General features: G+C 40.9%; 2 protein-coding genes and 1 long non-coding RNA gene across 5 annotated transcripts; 1 reads left to right on the top strand and 2 right to left on the bottom strand.

Annotated features, from left to right (window-relative positions):
- Positions 1 to 1,088: 1,088 nt before the first annotated feature.
- dhx37 (DEAH (Asp-Glu-Ala-His) box polypeptide 37) lies at positions 1,089 to 14,064 on the bottom strand. 3 transcript variants are annotated; one of them, XM_061672046.1, is made up of 27 exons: positions 13,909 to 14,064; positions 13,560 to 13,664; positions 13,302 to 13,471; positions 13,088 to 13,200; positions 12,084 to 12,456; positions 11,111 to 11,259; positions 10,909 to 11,001; positions 10,736 to 10,832; positions 9,513 to 9,626; positions 9,221 to 9,437; positions 7,901 to 7,999; positions 7,753 to 7,826; positions 7,538 to 7,667; positions 7,380 to 7,456; positions 7,043 to 7,275; positions 6,655 to 6,766; positions 6,474 to 6,580; positions 5,671 to 5,859; positions 4,250 to 4,374; positions 4,055 to 4,171; positions 3,437 to 3,609; positions 3,259 to 3,373; positions 2,981 to 3,118; positions 2,803 to 2,897; positions 1,698 to 1,771; positions 1,506 to 1,603; positions 1,091 to 1,415 (listed from the first exon to the last, which is right to left on the bottom strand). In XM_061672046.1, exons 2-27 carry the CDS (start codon positions 13,660 to 13,662, stop codon positions 1,339 to 1,341), a joined length of 3,462 nt encoding a protein of 1,153 aa, XP_061528030.1. In that variant the 5' UTR covers positions 13,663 to 13,664; positions 13,909 to 14,064; the 3' UTR covers positions 1,091 to 1,338. The 3 variants fall into 3 exon arrangements, with proteins under 3 accessions (XP_061528031.1, XP_061528029.1, XP_061528030.1); XM_061672045.1 differs by having other exon boundaries at positions 1,090 to 1,415; positions 4,055 to 4,374; XM_061672047.1 differs by lacking the exon at positions 13,560 to 13,664 and having other exon boundaries at positions 1,089 to 1,415; positions 4,055 to 4,374.
- LOC133399971 (uncharacterized) lies at positions 3,827 to 7,650 on the top strand. The gene is made up of 3 exons (XR_009768273.1): positions 3,827 to 4,372; positions 6,488 to 6,597; positions 6,685 to 7,650. It is a non-coding gene; the product is annotated as an uncharacterized LOC133399971 (long non-coding RNA).
- Positions 14,065 to 14,324: 260 nt separating the features above from the next.
- gp1bb (glycoprotein Ib platelet subunit beta) lies at positions 14,325 to 16,765 on the bottom strand. The gene is made up of 2 exons (XM_061672044.1): positions 16,710 to 16,765; positions 14,325 to 15,449 (listed from the first exon to the last, which is right to left on the bottom strand). The coding sequence occupies exon 2, from the start codon at positions 15,441 to 15,443 to the stop codon at positions 14,823 to 14,825; it is 621 nt and encodes a 206-aa protein (XP_061528028.1). The 5' UTR covers positions 15,444 to 15,449; positions 16,710 to 16,765; the 3' UTR covers positions 14,325 to 14,822.
- Between the last annotated feature and the right edge of the window lie 1,097 nt (positions 16,766 to 17,862).

Raw genomic sequence — 17,862 nt, 5'->3', positions numbered from 1 at the left:
TGAGCGATGGAGCCTACCAATGGTAGGCGCGTAGCATTCATAGATATTAAGAATTAGACACCTACACTTGCTAACTGACATGCCTACATGGTGGCCATGTTGGGGAGGTCGACGTTTCCATCAAAGGGAATGGATAGACATTGAGTTGTAACTTGCTCAATTCTCAAACCGATTTTCACGGTTTACTTTTTTGTCAACGCCGAAGCGTACCGTATCAATACTGGACATGTTTTAAAGAGTGAAAACTATATTTTTGTTTTCTTCCACACATGGAATCCGCTGACGACTTTGACCTCCCTAGCTACACCTCAAAAGGGGCGTGTCGTAAATACCTAGTCATATCTGTGGACTCATCAAAGCGAACTTTGTTGTCATAATGACTTAAAAACTGTTATTAAATATTCGTTCCAATCGCCGACGTCCGTGTTAGATTGTCATACATAAACAATAAACCTATTTGTGATTATTTCAATATCTTTGTGCGTATATCTCACCAATGCTCCAGTGCTTATGGAGAGGTGGAAAAAGTACTCACACTCCATGTACTTCTGTTTTATAAAAAAAAAACAAAAAAAAAGACTCGTAAAAGCAGTACTAATTTGACTGTTTTACTAAAGTAAGAAGCACACTCTCAAATGTACAAAAAGTAAAAATGCCTATCCCTTGAGGTGTAGCATGTTGGAATTGGAATTATGTTCAATACTCCCTTTGATAACTTGGCAAAATAAAAAAATATATATTTTTGGTGAAATTTTTTTCCAGCTCAATTGTAAAGTTGGTGAGCTAATGAGAAAATAAGCCTTTTAGTTGGATTACACTGTGAACTATTATTTAAAAAGAGCCTGCATGCACTTCTTGTCTCAACATTTAAAGCAAAAAGAAAAAAATGGAACTTTAACATACTAAGGAAAATATGACAAAAACATCAAATGAACATGCATGTTTAAAATGCTGATATTAGTGAATAGTAAACAGTCACAAAAACAATTCATATTTCATTGTATTTTACTTGATGATTGAGTTGAACAAGACGATCATTACCTTTCTTATCCAGTTAGCTGGGAGAAATCACGATAAATTGTTCATTTACGCTTAAGGTGAAGTTATAAACAAGAATAAAACACAGACAAGTATTAATATTTTAATGAGTCTTATGAAGACCAAATCAGGTGCACATTATTAACAGGAGCACAATTAAAAGTCAACTGAGCCCTGATTGATGTATTTTCTATTATACGATGCTTGTACACGGTTTATAAAATACAAAGAAGTGAAAATGGTCATTTAATGACAACCAGTGGATGTATGCAAGTCTTCTTTCCTTTCACAAGTTGGCTTTCATACTGGAGGCCAATTTTTGGCGACATCCTGATGCATGGCCTCAGGTAGCCACAGGCAGTATACAGAAAGCAAGACTGTGGGGAGAGAACAACAAGGTCAGAGCGAAATGATTTTGAATAAAAAAATCTGACAATCAAGTCTTGGCAGCTATATAAAGTCCGTACATTTACTGTCAGTCTTCCACAGGGAGAGGAGGGCGTCCCTACAGTCGACTCTCTGCGACACCAGAGCTCCCAGCACAGCTTCCGTCCTAGGCTGCAGCCTACAGCGCAAAGAGGGCAGTCAGTCGTTTTGTTGTTGTTTTGAACACGAGGGCATTGTTTGTGTGTGTGTGTCATAAAAACACAATACATTACTTGGCCCATGATTTCATCATAATGGAGGGGTTTGACAGCAGATGGCTCCTGTGGGCCTTCAGTTTAGGACACACCTGCACAGCGCACATATAAGAAAAGTCAGACCACTATTAAGGATTACACACCTCACGTGAAATCACTGATGTAAACTGCTAGAATCTTAACAGCTAAAAACAGGAAAAGCAAAAGGGAAAGATTCAAGATGACCTAGATAAATATATAAAGACAACACCACGAGAGGGAGATTGAAGCATCTGATGTTAGATTTTTCAGGTTCAATGTAAGTACAGCCACATTTTAATCCTAAACATTTTATTCTTCACACTTTTGCACCGCCATGTTACACTATTTCTCTACATCACTCAACTTGATGTCATAATAGTTGCCTATATTGGGTTCATATTTGCATACTGTATTCTTTTTTTCTATTATGCTTTGCATCCAACAGAGCGGCGTACCTCATTTGGTTGCCCTGTACAGTCAAGTGTCTTGCAATGAAAATAAATGCCACTCTATTGAATATAAATTACTGCAGAATATGCAATCTGGATCATATCTGTATAAAACTGATGTTGTACATTGTGACCCTGCATTGTAGATTTTTTCCCACATTAAACAATAAAAAGATGTGATTCTTTTTTTAAAAGTATGTCCATAAGACTACACTGTGTGGACTGTCATAAGTGAATAGGAATAATGAAGAAAATATCCAAAACCATTACAAGTTCGCCGTGTACCAATTTATATGATATCTTATATGATGAATGAGCTATTGGTCGTATTATGAATGTATTGATACCAGTTTTTCAGTGGTATCGGAGTGTAGTATGGGAGCATTTTTATGAGTACTGATGTACAGTATGTACAGGTTGTTGCCATTTTGGCATCGTCAAACTGAGCCACAAAAATCCTCACTGTGGGAGAAACCAAAAAGACAAATGTGTCGAAAATAATCATAATATTGCATTAACATAACTGTTGGTTGTTATTGAACGTAAGTTAAATACAAATTGTACCTACAGAAAGGTTTCAAAACACACCGTTCTTCAAGATTAAATGTAAATGTACTGAGCAGATAGGACAGTGTAAATCAAGTGTGTAGTACCTGTCCCTCTAGAATAAACTGGGCAAACAGTTTGTATCTCTCCAGACCATCGGGATACTCCATCTCCACTGCGGGAAGCTGCCAGGCCACTCGGACTGCAAAACACCAAGTGGACGAGTCGTGTCAAGAGAGGACGAAAGACCACAGAGCATAAAAGGCCACATCAGTCGCAGCTTACAGAAGGTGCTTGAGCGGTGACATCTGATGCTACCCGTAGAGGAACAAAACCACGGCGCCGGTGACTCCAGAGGAGGGTCGAGATGGCAGTACTGAGGCAGGAGCCGAGGGACCCACTCGGCTTCGACGGCGGACACGCCTGACGGGAACACAACGCTGAAATCATCAATTTTATTGGACCGATCACAGGACAGGACTTAGAAAGACATACAAATTCGGGTTCAACCAGGGAACTCCTGCATACAGTACAACATACAAAAGGTAGATATGCTCACTGACCTCTCATGTACATCTTGGTGGTTTCCATTATCTCCTGGTAGACGACAAACTCGGGCAGCGTTTTGAACAACGGTGATGTCGGGTGAATGAACACCGGGTCGTCCAGGAGTGGTGTCTGTGGAGAAGAAAACGGTAAGAAATGGCAGTCGTGTTTCGGCTATGGTTATCTACGGCTCACCTTGTAAGCGTTCTTCCATTTCGGATCCAACAATTCCTCCGCCTGTACTCTCCTCGCCAGATGGTCTCCGAGGCCCGCAAGAGTGATCTGTCGCAAGCAGACCACCTGGTGCTCCGTAGGGGGAGACATCTTGGGGTCGACGAACACGCCCATCTGCGGGCACACCGTGTTCACTGTGAAGAAATATCGTATATCATGCGGTTGTCACACTTCACATGCTTTTATGCACAGACCAGACCACCATGTCAAGAAATTAGAATATGACATAGGGGGAAAAAAAAAAAAAATATATATATATATATATATATATATTTTTTTTTATAGAACATAGGTAGGAATTGGCCCTTTGAAAACTTTTTACAGTATTTAATGAATCTGTATATTGTGAGTTTTTAAACTGAATACTAAAATACATATAATGATATCCAACAGAGAGCTGCATCAAGTTTTCTGTCCATACAAAGATAACAAAGTTCAGTTTTGATTGACACTGTCAGAGAGGTATTCATTTAACAATATGCTTATTTTTGTGTTTGTAGTCACAGTGGTGTAGAATTGTATGGCATCATGATGATAGCTGTTCCTTCATATTTTGGTGATGATGCACCTGTTAAGTACCTGCATTGGTGAGTTGACTCCTGAGTCGGCGGATCTCCACCATTGCTTTGTACCTCAGGCCGTTCTCCTCGCAAAATTTGGGGGTACAGCCGGCGAATTCACACGCGCCGACAGCACCTGAAGTCATACGCACACGTGTGGTATGTTTCAGGCAGGTTCTTGCCAAGGATGCCACCTGAGCCAAAACTAACTTACCCAACATGACCATGACGTCCCCCAGCAAGAGTGACGGCCCTTGCCCCGCCCATAGCCTCCTCATTTGGGCCATCCGAGCACGACGCTGGGAGAGCTTGGAGCTCTCGTCTTCGCTACCTGCAGGTCTGAATATTAAAAATCGGAACGAGAAATGAGAAGCCGGTACAGTTAGCGCAGTGGGGATCTGTGAGCTGTAGCTTGGGAGTAGGTAGTCACGATCAAATCTTTTTAGAAGCGATTATCCTATTGCTATTTCGTTGAGTACTCGAGTAATCACGCCCCGTCCACCCCCCCCCCCAAAAAAAAGTTGTTTTCCTTCTAACATCTATCCTACCCTACTTTCCTTAAACTGCATTTGTTGGTACTGAGTGTACAGTGAACTGTACAGAATTTGAGACAACAAAATCAGCCTTTGCTAAATGGTTAGTATTTGCGATTAGCATTAGTGCGCTAGTGATGACCATTTTAGGTAAAAACATAAAAAAATAAAATCAAATAAAATTTGCATCTAATGGCGTCTTAGAAATCACTGTCAGATGCTTCTCTGTCGTTTTTGGAAGAGTTTATTAGTGGCCCAGCACTGCGTTCGTCTACAATAAACGCCTGTGTGGAACATTGGTTGACCCATTTTTTAAGTCAACTTAGCAAAGTTATTAGATTTCCCCCCCAGTCCTAGTAGCGGTCTGCAAAACAATTTGCAATAAAATTTGCAATAAAATTATATAATGTATCACTGAAAAAAATGCTTATGGGGACCAAAAACAAGCATCATAAACTAATTACTCCTCCCTGCCTTAACTTTGGGGCTAATTAAAAGCTCTGGTATGCGACCACGTATCTCTGACACGATTATGATATCTTGTCACATAAATCTGACAACCCTGCATGAATAAAGTTTTCTTTTAAGAACAGAAGGCATATTATAGGAATAAAGTCGTATTTTTCACAAGAACAAAACATTTGTTCAAGAGCAGTCACTTTTAGGGTATAAATGCATTTTCCAGAATAAAATGTGTCATATTAAGAGAATCACGATGTATATTTTAAATTTACTTGTTAATATTCAGAATTTTTTTCCACGTGTTAAAATAAGATTTTATTCCCTTGTTAAACAAGTTGATCCTGATAAGATTAGACTTCATCCTGACATAATGCATCTTTGTTCTTGTGAAGATTACAACAGTTTGTTCTTTCAAAAACATGACTTGGTTCTCGTAAAAAAAACATGCCTTTGTTACTGCAACATGACGACCTTTTTTCTTAAAAATAGGCAACTATTTAATTTATATGTTATTTTGGGGTAGGTATGGCATTTGGATTATGAATGGGTCCATGTACAAATTTCTTCCCAGTAAAGGGTCCCCGCAACAAAAACTTTGAGAACCCCTGACTTATTGACCTGATCAGTTTGTGCTCCTCACCTATTGAGGTCCTCAAAAATCTCCCGGACAGTCATGGCAGCGACTACGACGATGACGTAGGGCAAGCACTCCTGCTGCTGGCCCAGTGCCAGCATCTTGGCGTAGCGCGGTGCTACGGGGAAGGAGGCCATGGCTCGACCCAGCGAGGTGATGGGGCAGCTTAGTCTTGCTCGCTCAATCTCTTTTACGCTGGAAGAACAAAGTGACACTTTAAAAACGGCAGATCCGATGGCAGAATTTAAGATAACGGCCATGACATTCCAAAAAAAAACCAAAAAAAAAACCAGATATACACCTACTGACAACTTTAGTACAATCACATATCTACCGAGATCTTATAGAAGAGCTGTACCAAAAATTCTTCCTTCAAAAAATGACCTTATAACACTCAGAGGAGAGACCTCCATCTGGGCCAAATTATTAAAAGTTTTCTCATTGGTTCACATTATCAGACAGTGCAGGTGTATCTAATGTTGTGGCTGATGAGTGTATGGCCTTATGAAAGTGTAATATACAGTGAACCCCCCTTTATTGATCCAGACTCAACTCCACTAGGTGAAAATATTGAGACCTTTTTTATTATACCTTTACCCTTCCCACATGCTTTAAACACATGTAAATGTAAAAAAAACACGCTTTTTAAACACATTTGAACTCACGTATTGTAGTGTCTGTGTGTTAAGATAGAAATGGCTTTAAAAAAAAAAAATCTGCAATATTGCGAGGGTGCGAACGATGAACCGCAATATAGCGGGGGAATGCTATACTGTTTTGGCAAATGGAAGCAGAGCTAATACAATTACCTTCCATTGCGAAGTGGCTCCTTGAGAGCTCCTAGAGAGACCAACAACTGTTCTGCTGCCACAAGAGCCTCGGTAGAAGGAGGAGTCGGGAAGGGAAAATTTACCACCTGCAAGCAGTACAAATGTGAGTATTTATATGTTGATTTTGCAAATAAAACTTAGCAAATGAGCTGTGAGAGACCTTCTCTATGTTGAGGTCCTTCATCTGCAGGACCAGGTCGTCCACAGGCCTGCGAGTGATTTCTGCTTCCGAGAACAGACTGAAGTCACCAAATACTGCAGACGAGTACAACCTGCAGGAGAAGAAGAATCTATTTGAAGAATTGTTCATGATCTGCCAAACAGCTGTGTTGAAGTGAGTTGAGTTTGCTACCATCATCGAGCGCTCCTATCCCGAAAAGCTCGTAAGTTGGCTAACTCATAAGTCAAAGTAACACTGTATTTTACATGACAAAAATCTTATGGTAGTCCATCGAACTAAAAAAATAAGTGGATACAAGGTTTAATTATGTCTCTTCGACATGTTGTCCTCACACAAACACACTCCTAAATATCGAAACAAATCTGACCTGTAACAATGTCCCGGCTCTGTTCGGCCCGCTCTACCCGCCCTCTGATTGGCTGATGCTTGCGAGGTCCACGTGACCTTGAAGGAGGACACCCCAGTCACGCGGTCGAAGAAGCGCTTCTTCACGCGGCCGCAGTCCACCACGTATTTGATGCCGGGGATGGTCAACGAGGTCTCAGCCACGTTGGTGGCAACCACACACAGACGAGTGCCGGGAGGAGGAGGCCTGAATACCTACACACACACACACACACACACACACACATTGAGGTTACATTACAAGAGTAAAGATTCACTAGAATTGATTTGCTCTCGTGGATGAGGATCAGTCTGTTCACCTTGGCCTGTTGCTCAGGAGCCAGCAAAGAGTAGAGCGGGAGGACGTACATGGGGATGGACGGGTCGGCCTTCTCCTCTACAGGGACAAACCACAACCGAATTCATCATTTGATATATTTCACATCCCTCAAGTTGCAAAATGAGCAGCGAGGCTTGCCCGTGTCGCCAGGATCGTCTCCGATGTCCAAGTCGGAGCCTTCGTCCTCAGCTATCCCCGCCTCCCTGTCCTCGTCTCCTTCGTCCACGGGAAGGGCAGAGTAGTTGTCCAGGTCGATACGAGGCAGGGACTGCAAGCGGAGACAGCGTAATGCTTAATAATGTAATCATCTATCAATGTGGTTAAATGCCAGACAACACAACAGTGCAACATACAACTCTCTTCTTTTGTTTGGTCTTCTTGAATCTCTTCATTCCTTCTGAGGTGTCAGCTTCCTCCTCCTCATCCCCTGGACAGAAAATGCTCTCGTAATTCAGTCAGATATATTAATTTTTTATTTGTTTTAGAGTGTGCTACACTCACCATTGGCTGTGATGCCCTTCCTGAAGGGGAAAGCTTTTCGCAGTCGTCTGCAGAGGCTGTGAACCTCTGCCTGGCCGGTAAGAAACACCAGGATGCCGCCTGACGCATGGAGACAGGAAAATGAGTCCACAACTAGAAGCACCAACAGTAGGTGGCAGTTTCAATTTAAAAGCTTAGTCTACGTAGATTTTCGGCAAACTTTCTGTGATGTTTGTTTCTTTGGTACACCAAAAAGATGCATGGGTCAATCCAAATTTTCATTAAAACAGATTTTTTTTTTTTGGGTCCACATTGGAAAATCCCCCCCCCCCCTCCCAAAAAAAAATCAATGAGTTTTATACAACTTACCCTTAAATTTAATAAATTTGAATGTATTATTTTAAACTGTAACATGTAAATCTAACCCACAACCTTACAGTAGAAGTTGAAATAAGACAACTGAATGCAGACTGAGCCTGACCACGAATAATTGACGCTCCAATAAAAGTGTTTTACAATTACGTATACTGACAGTTTGAACTATAATATACCGCAAGCTGTGATCCCATAACACTTTAATAGCATTTCAAATGTTTACAAACATCTTCAAACATTGCCGTACGATTAAAAATAGAATGCAGTTGACAGCTTATAGCTGTATATACTACTTGTATGTACACAACAACTCTGATGATGATGATAAATAATTACTGTAGCACTACAGCCCAGTGTAAAACAATGAAGATTTGACAGCACAGCAAAGGAAAGGAGTTACATCGATTGTGCCAACACTCCTGGGGCAGCCTGTGCTGGTGGGAAACGGAAATCGTGTATAGCTTTTACCACGAATTATAAACGAAGAAAAAAAAAATCCGTGAATAGATGAATTCATAAATGCCGTACTTCTGTATTTCTATTCTTTCTACCATGCAGTCATAGTAGAAGAAAAAAAAAATCTAGGAAATGTTAAGATTGAGCGGCACGGTGGCCGACTGGTTAAAGCGTCAGCCTCACAGTTCTGAGGTGAGGGGTTCAATCCTCGGCCGCGCCTGTGTGGAGTTTGCATGTTCTCCCCGTGCCTGCCTGGGTTTTCTCCGGGCACTCCGGTTTCCTCCCACATCCCAAAAACATGCATGAATTGGAGACTCTAAATTGCCCGTAGGCACGACTGTGAGTGCGAATGGTTGTCAGTTTCTATCTGCCCTGCGATTGGCTGGCAACCAGTTCAGGGTGTACCCCGCCTCCTGCCCGATGACAGCTGGGAGAGGCTCCAGCACGCCCGCGACCCTTGTGAGGAGAAGCGGCTCAGAAAATGGATGGATGGATGTTAAGATTGTGCACCTGAAGGCAGCATGCGGTGGATCTTGCAGGTCTTGTGAAACACCTCTCCCGTGTAATCGTCCAGCGGGGTGCGTTTGTTGAAATGTATGGTGACGGGAAACTGCCGAGCGTCCACCTTAATGATGGGCGGAGGCGCCTTGAACAGCTTCTGGTTTTCGGTGAAATCCTCCACACGTAGAGTAGCCGACATGACCAACAGCTTCATGGGCAAACCTTTCTGCACATGCACAAAACAGTTGGTTAAGGTTAACAAGACACAGATTTAAAAGCTAACACACACACCGTATGTCACCTTGTTTCTGAGGGGAACTATACGAGAGAGCAATCCAATGAGAATGTCCGTGTACACACTTCGCTCGTGGGCCTCGTCTATGATGATCACGCTGTAACGTCGCAGCAGGAAGTCCTGACATGAGATGGGTCCAGCGTAAAAAAATAACACCATAGTCAGAGTATTAAAAATCTAATTCAAGTACATTTCAAGTAATTGAATTTTCAAACTTCACTAGCATATAGGAACTGCGTGTATACTGTATACAGTACTGTGCTTGTAATAGCTTGCAATGAAATGTACCTTCAGAACATTCGAAAAGTTAATTTTACATGAAATTAAGGCAAAAACAAATGTATGTGTACAATGTTAAAACCTTTAAAACCTAAAGGCGAAGGCAATATAATTGTCATATCATTGTTGGATTTGCAATGTTGTCCCAATGACTGCTGACACATTATCACTTTCACTATCTACCACATTTAAGCATTTTTCAAACTTTAAAAACGATGGATGTACTGTACATAAAAAATAACAAAAAATCAAAATTTTATTAAATAAAATAAATTAATACAGTGTTCCTCACTATATGGTGGTACACCTGTTGCGTTTTTTTTTTCATAGTTAAAGTGCGCATAATTCACCATATCATGAGATTTTGAGTGTATGCTGTAATTTTTTTGTGGTAAAAATAAACCCTTCCTAGCCTAAAATATTACAACTATAAACAAAAAAGAAAAACAAATTCAATAAAAAAATAGTACAAGGAAAAGAAAGTACAAGTGTACAGTACTACTGTGCATTACTGTATCTTTAAGAGTTTAAAAGGTGTTTAAGAGTATAGAAAGTGTTAGTATTGTAGAGGTTAATATGAGCATGGGGAAGATTGATAAGAGCACGGAGAGGTTCATACAGCTTTCAAATATGTATAAATAATCAAAAATATGTGGTCATTACTTTGCGGAGTTCACCTATTGTGGGGGTGGTTTGGAACCTAACCCTGGCGACAAATGAGGCATTACTGTAATTTTAAACTGAAACTACAGTAGATTAGTTTTACAAATGTGTGAAGAAACACTGGATGATAAAATTAAAATGTGCATTAAAGCAAACAACTGATGACAACATTTTTCAAGACAATAGAAGTTATCATATTGTAATAAACTAAGTGAACCACAGATAATAAATGAATACAGTAGAATAAAAAAAAGCAATAATAATCTGCTTATCAGCAGAGCTTCTACCTTCTGGATCTCCTTCAGAAGAACACCGTCCGTCATGAACTTGATCTTGGTCTCATCCGTCACATTGCCCTCGTATCGGATCTGATAGGACACCACGCTGAACACACACGACGACAAACATCACTCAAACGGGGGCATCATTTTAAATCGTCTGAAGTCTGTGAGTGTGTTACCGTGTGGACAGATTCATCTCTTTGGCGACTCTCTGTGACATGCTGACAGCTGCTACTCTTCTTGGCTCAGTGATGCCGATGATGCCAGTTTCACTGGAGGAAACGACGCAACATCAGCGCCCCCAAAATTCAAATGTTTGAATTGGGATTGCAATCATCTCTAAAGCTGCATTTACACAACATGCACAGAGGACCAACCAACCTCGCGTAGCCGGCTTCGTAGAGAAACTGAGGCACTTGTGTTGTTTTGCCACTTCCCGTCTCGCCACAGAGGATGACGCAGGGGTTCTCTCTCACGGCCTCCATGATGATCTGCTCCTCCGCCAACACCGGCAACTTCAAACGAGCCTCCTGAGGCCACGGACGCAAGATTGGTTGTTGATTTGACCGTATAGGAATAATATACTCATCTAACCTCAACTGCCGTTATTCTGAGCTTGTTTCTTTGATAGTTAGAAGGCTACATTGAAATGTTCAAATGGTAGATGATGTTTGTGGCGTTTCATAATACGATTTAACTTTTAGGTACAATAAATTTGCATTACATCTTTTCAACCTGGTTGCTTTCAAACATTTATTTAGTTTTTTTTTTTTTTTTTTTTACTTTTATGAGCGTTACATTTGGATTGAATAGTTTTCGCAAATTCACACCGATGGACCATTTACACGAGTCGTCAAAGAATGTAGGAGGAAGCTGGAGAACCCACGGAAGCAGTGGGACAACATACAAGATGCCAAATAGGAAGGCTTAAGCTGAAATTGAAACCCAGAACCTTTGAACTTTGCAGCAGGCGTGCTAACCACTACACAGCCTCATGGCATAGTGACGCAAAAATATTTAATGCCTTATCTTTGGCCCATGAACCAGCCCTCTCTAAAATTTTGTAGAACTCAGTTTTGTTTTGTTTTTTTGCCAAATCATTGTAACACAAGTAATTATGTGTGTGGTAATGTCAGCACTAGCATTTTGGACAGTGACAGTTGCTTTCAACTGGGGCTGCAGCTATCGAATATTGTATTCTACCGATTATTCCATCAGTTAATCGGATAAAAACTGATTTTGCGTTATTGAACCACAATCTTATGTCAAAATTACTGCAATGAAAATTAAAACAAGGGCAGCGGTGACCTAAAACCTTTGCAAGAAAAAGTGGTTTGGTGTTTCATAGACACACCTGTATTTGTGGTGATCTGTCAACCGGGATGAAGACGGCCGGCTGTGACATCATTTTCAAGTGATTGGACATCATCATCTTCTCAGCCTGTTCTTCTTTCTGCATCTGCTGCTGTTCTTTGTTCACCTCCTCTTTTACCTCCTCACAAGGAGAACTTGTTTCCTTACACTCACTTGTCACCATGGTTTTGTTCGCATCGTTATGTTCTTCCTCCTCGTCATCACTATCAACATCATCATCACTAGATGAGACATTACTAATATCTTCTACTTCCTGCTCCTCCTCTTCCACTTTCCATTTTCTTTTCCTGTTGGCCCCGCTGACACTGCTGATCTTTGGTCCAGAAGCTCCACCTATCACTTCGTCTGGTAACCTGAAAAATGGAGACGACTTAGTCATCTGACACTTAAACAAAGACCACTGGTTACTGTTGTCTCAATTCGATCACGTGATCGGAAATCGGGGCAGATCATGTAACTGAAAAATATCAACAACAACAAAAACAAAGAGGCACAGATTGATATATGAAAACATTTTGCTTATGCGTGAGTCAGGGCAAGAAAAAAGGGACTACAAAGACAGTCTGCTAAGCCTGATATAATATACAGTGTGGCCTAACAGCTTGCTGAACTGTATCGTCAAAGAGTTAAAAGAGCGACAAATGTGATTTGAATAATTTACCTTCATATAGCAGTCTAATGAGTTGGTATTAATTTATGACAAGCAAACTTGTGCCCCACAGGCTACCTTTGATGAGATAATTAATCAATAGTGTTGTTTGTAGATCAGAAGAGTCGGACACTGAGCAACCAACTACGCAGCTGCATTGAGTCATACTTTTAAATAAGACACAAGCTTCGAAATAACGATGTAAATGTATTATTTACTAAGGAAGAAATCAAATGTCCTTCACGAGATATCGGACCGGACTCTGAATTGGCCGATCGAGACATCCCAGCTACCACTAGTACTTCCCCCCTCCTTGTTTCTTAATCTGAACTTACTGTTTTGTGTAGTAAAGCTTCTCCCCCGTGCCTAGCTTGGATGTGGTGTAAAGGAGCTTTAGTTCAGACTCTGGAACCTGCACTTCAGCCAGTTGTGTCAGGATGTCAGCTCTCTGCACTCAACATAATACAATAACGTCAATATAATTCACAAGCGTCAAAAGTAAGAGAGGAAGACATTTGGGCATACAAGTGTTGCAGTTGACGACCTCACCTGAGCTTTCTTCTGCTTCCTTTCCAGAACTTTTTGCAGCTCTTTCCTCCGCTTCTTGGTGAGAGGCTTCTTATTGGAAACAGGAGGCACTGAAGACGACTTCTTTTTGGCTTTGCAGGCCGGCAGCATCAAGGCGTTGCTCTCGTCCACACCCTTCAGTCTTGTGACATCTACAGGAAGAAAACGCACAAGAAATTGCTGAAAAATTAAATCCAACTAAAGCGTACTGGTAAATTGAACTTGGTCTTTTTCAGTCACCTTGCAGTTCTAATACAATTTCAGTCTTTTCTGCGTGTGCTGGTTGTTGAGGCTCGCTCTGCTGTCTCCCTTTCCAGTTGTGCTTTTTTCTCAGTTTTCCCATCTCTACCAGAGGAAGGGTAAACCAATGCATGCTTGCATTAATAGGCCGAACAGTGTTGAACGTGGAATAAATGCTATTCGAATATCCAACTGCGTCCCATAAGAAAATGTACAAACCGTTTATTTCCACTGAGAGAATAATGTCACAGAGCTAGAAACACTTTTTTCCCCCTAGCTTTGCTTCAAGCTCACGTGTAAACATGTGTTAAGTCCGTTCATCAAATGTGTCTGTAAGGAAAGCACTCACCGTAGAAAGGTTCTGCTACAAAGCTGAACAAAACCAGAGTATAAGATACAAGAAACTGCAAAAAAATTGATCGTTTATTTTCACTGAGAAAATAATGTCATTGATCTATTAACTCCTTATACAATAACTTCGCGGAACCTCACATGTAAACATGGGTGAGTCCGCCCGTCAAATTTGTCCGTAAGAAAAACATGTACCCCAGAGAAGTTCCGCTTCTAAACAAAACGAAAGAGAACAAAATACGAGAAACTGCCTGAAAAATCGGAAGAATTTGGTGTTTTCCCCTCTCTTATCCGAAAAACAAAACTAATTAAATTACCAAATTTCATGCTTTTCATTGCGTTGTAAAAAAAATAATAATAAAAAAGTTGAGGAAAAGATTAGGTTTATTTAATACTTCTTTATTAACAATACAATAAAAAGTCACACAACAATTCCCAATATTTGACACATGAAGTAGTACTGTATTTATTTTTACTAACTCTATTTTGCAGTTAACAGAAAGAGACAGACACGACATTATTCTTCATCTCTTATCTACTGTATGTATTCCTTTTATGTAGTGCCCTCTAGTGTTCAGAATGAGATATCCATCCATCCATCTTCTGTACCGCTTATCCTCACTAGGGTCACGGGCATGCTGGAGCCTATCCCAGCTATCTTTGGGCGAGAGGCGGGGTATACCCTGAACTTTTTTTTTTTTTTTGCCTTCCAAATCAAGTACTATGAAATCCGATAATTAACAATATACCAACAAAAACACTTCCACAACAACTAAAGCAAGTAACATAAGAGTAAACCTAAAAGAGCAACAGTCAATAAAATATATTATGCTTGTATATACAGACATAACAAGAAACAGTTTTGCACGTGAAAGACATTTCTTGACCATTTTTGTATTGAACACCGCATTTTCAGCTCCTCCAGTTATTTAAAGGCAAATCCACAAATTCGCTCTGAGGCTCCCCCGCTGTGAGGCTCTCCTCCTTGGTCCTCGTGGCCTCCATGGAGAGCCTCTCAAACCTCCTCAGGAACACGATGACGGCGGCCAGCAGCGCGACCTGCACCAGCACGAACACAAAGAGGATCACCTGCGAAGCCAAGGCCAGGTCACAGTACCAGTAGTGGCAGGAGTCCAGCACCTCTTCCTCGGTCAGATACTCCACCAGCCTCCCTCTGAGGTGGGGAGGGGAGCTGCAGTTGACGTGCGGTTGGCCCGAGGGACTTCCGGGCCGACGTCTCAGCCAGGCTCGCAGGTAGAGGACGCCGCAGTCACACGCCCAAGGGTTGCCGTGCAAGGAGACCTGGCGGAGGGCGGGGAGTTTGTCCAGAAACCCGTTCGGGAGGGTTGTCAGCCGGTTGTTGTGGAGGTGCAGCTCGGCGGTGCCAGCTGGGAAGATGCTGGAGAGGTTCGAGGAGGTGAGAAACCTGTTGCTGCAGTTCACTTGGCTGCCATGACAGGCGCAGGGATGGGGGCACGCCGAGGAGCTTTGACCTCCTAAGATGAGCAGACACAGCAGATGGAGCGCCTTCATCTTCAACTGAAGAGAGAAACAAGCTCAGTGGTTATGTGTCTGTGCAGATTCGCAGTCAACCAGGTTATGACTGAACGGTGATGCAATGCAGTTTTTTTTCTGTATCTCCAAAACAGGGGTGGGGAATCTCCGTCCTCTCAGGGGTCCTCCAAAGGCCTGACTAAATTTATGACAAATATGATGCAATCAGGGCAGCATGATGCACTAGTAGACCCAGGATTACCTTTGGTGTCCTCGTCCGAATCACTCAGTCATCATGAAAATGCAGCAGAAAAATGAAACTAATGTCTTATTATTGCACTACAATGTTAAGTGTCTTAAAATGTTTTTCCTTCATTTTAAAGTATTTATATTTTTCATTGGATGTACGTGATTTTGGCATGTCCCACACACTGCATTGTTAACTACACTGTGTCGAATTAAGATGTTTTACATGGTTATATTGTCCACAACAAGTTTTTTGAAAATGAGTCATTTTGATGATCTATATTTGATTTTCATAACAATATTAAAATGTTGCATATCCCTGAAATTGCTGTCCACCCTGTCATTATGAGGTAATTTCCCCTTTAACAAAACCTATGATATTACTACTAGCATTTTGCGTTTCTTCAGTTGAGGGAGAAAAGGTGGATATAGCTGCAGAATAAATATTTACACTTCTTTTGTTATTGTCATCATATTATGTGTGTAGTCAGATATTGTCCATCTTAACATTTTCACTCAGTCATAGTGAAATATCAGAAATGTGTCATAGATTTGTTAAACAGTGCACTGTTCAGCTTGCCAACTGAATCATGTTGTAAAGGGAAGGCCCACCATGTGCTCATTCAATTTTAACATTCACCCGAAATGTCCACCCTGGCATCGTCCACCCTGTCAGCGAGCTGACATATTTTGCTGCTATTTGTGTTTGCGTGTCTATCTATTGGTAGCACAGTGGACTAATGTTTCATTCGTTTACCTCACAGTTCTGAGGTTGGGGGTTTGAATCTTGGCTCAGGCCATTCTGTGTGTAGCGTGTTCCGAAGTGCTTGCGTGGGTTTTCTCCGGCTACTCCGGCTTCCTCCCACATTCCAAAATCATGCATGTTTGGTCAAGTGAAGCCTCTAAATAAAGTTACAGTTACAAAACTTACAGTTTTTGTGAATGTGAGTGTGAATGCTATTATGCGCCCTACGTTTGGCTATATGACCCATGGGATGTAGCACTAGATGCTGCAAACCACTTATTCGATTGTGTACAGAGCAGAGAAAAGCCACTTACGTTCAGAGTTGTATGTCGTTCTCAGTAGAGGAGTGTTGCTTTTGTCAGCTTCACAGTGAGTGTGATGCTGTCGGCTGGCCCTCACTGATAAAGACGTCGAACAGGATGTGCGCTGTGCTCTATCTCGCCTTATTTTCCACACTAATTCATCTCCTAATAGGCTCCTAGTTATTATTTTATGATCAAAACAGGTCAAATGTTAAATTCAAAATGTACATTCAATAGTAAAAAAAAAAATTTAAAATATAAAAATAAACAGTATCTGGAGCAGCAATTTTTGTGAAATTTTATACTCATTGTAAAGCATGAAAATGTAGAGCATAGTAGATCTGCCGCCAAGTTTGGACAGATTGGCAAAAATGTACATTATCAGCAAATCATATTTTCAGCAACATTTTATTCAATTGGAATATCGGTAAATAACATCTTCAAAATGATTTGTGACCTTTGGTCGATGCGCTTTGTAAGAGTCACGTGAACTTGATGCAATAACTACGCATTGCAGTACATGTCAAATTGCCGATGTGTCCGGACTTTAGGTACACTCTGTCCACCACCACCAGACACCATATTAGGTACACCTGCACAATGTAACGACATCCAGTACAAGTGCTGTATCAAAAGACTCAGACATGTTAGACCTTAGTGTAACGTAGAAGTCGTTGTACACCACTGAAAACTACAATCACAAAAATAATCCTCAATGGAAACAGCTCTTCTATTAGATTGTGCAAGTGTTGTGGCCAGTCTTTTTATTCGTAGTATAACTCATGTTTTTAAAAAAATAAGTCTATGCACTTATTCTCTTTTTTTATTCTTATTTTTTTTACACCAAATGCAACCTAAAAAAATACTTAGCTCTCCAAGTAGCAATATCATAGCCAACATTAAAATAGAGTTGCATAGTAGGCCTGAGTGGTTATCAAAAACAACAGAGGTTTAATGCCTCAAAGGTATATTCAGTACAGTACTGTATTATTGTAAGCCACTGTAACATTATGCACAGCTTGTACATTAACACTGTCCTTAAATATATATATACAGTATAGGAAAATTTCAAAGCTGTACTTAAACGATTCAAATAAAGCATATTGCACGTAAAATTGTACCTTAATAAATGTTTATAAACAAACTTAAAGATGAAATGCTGATG

This window comes from Phycodurus eques, chromosome 3, assembly GCF_024500275.1.
Source record: "Phycodurus eques isolate BA_2022a chromosome 3, UOR_Pequ_1.1, whole genome shotgun sequence".
NCBI classification, from domain to species: Eukaryota; Metazoa; Chordata; class Actinopteri; order Syngnathiformes; family Syngnathidae; genus Phycodurus; species Phycodurus eques.
Note: the sequence above shows the minus strand (reverse complement) of the source record. Positions and strands in the feature narration are given on the sequence as shown.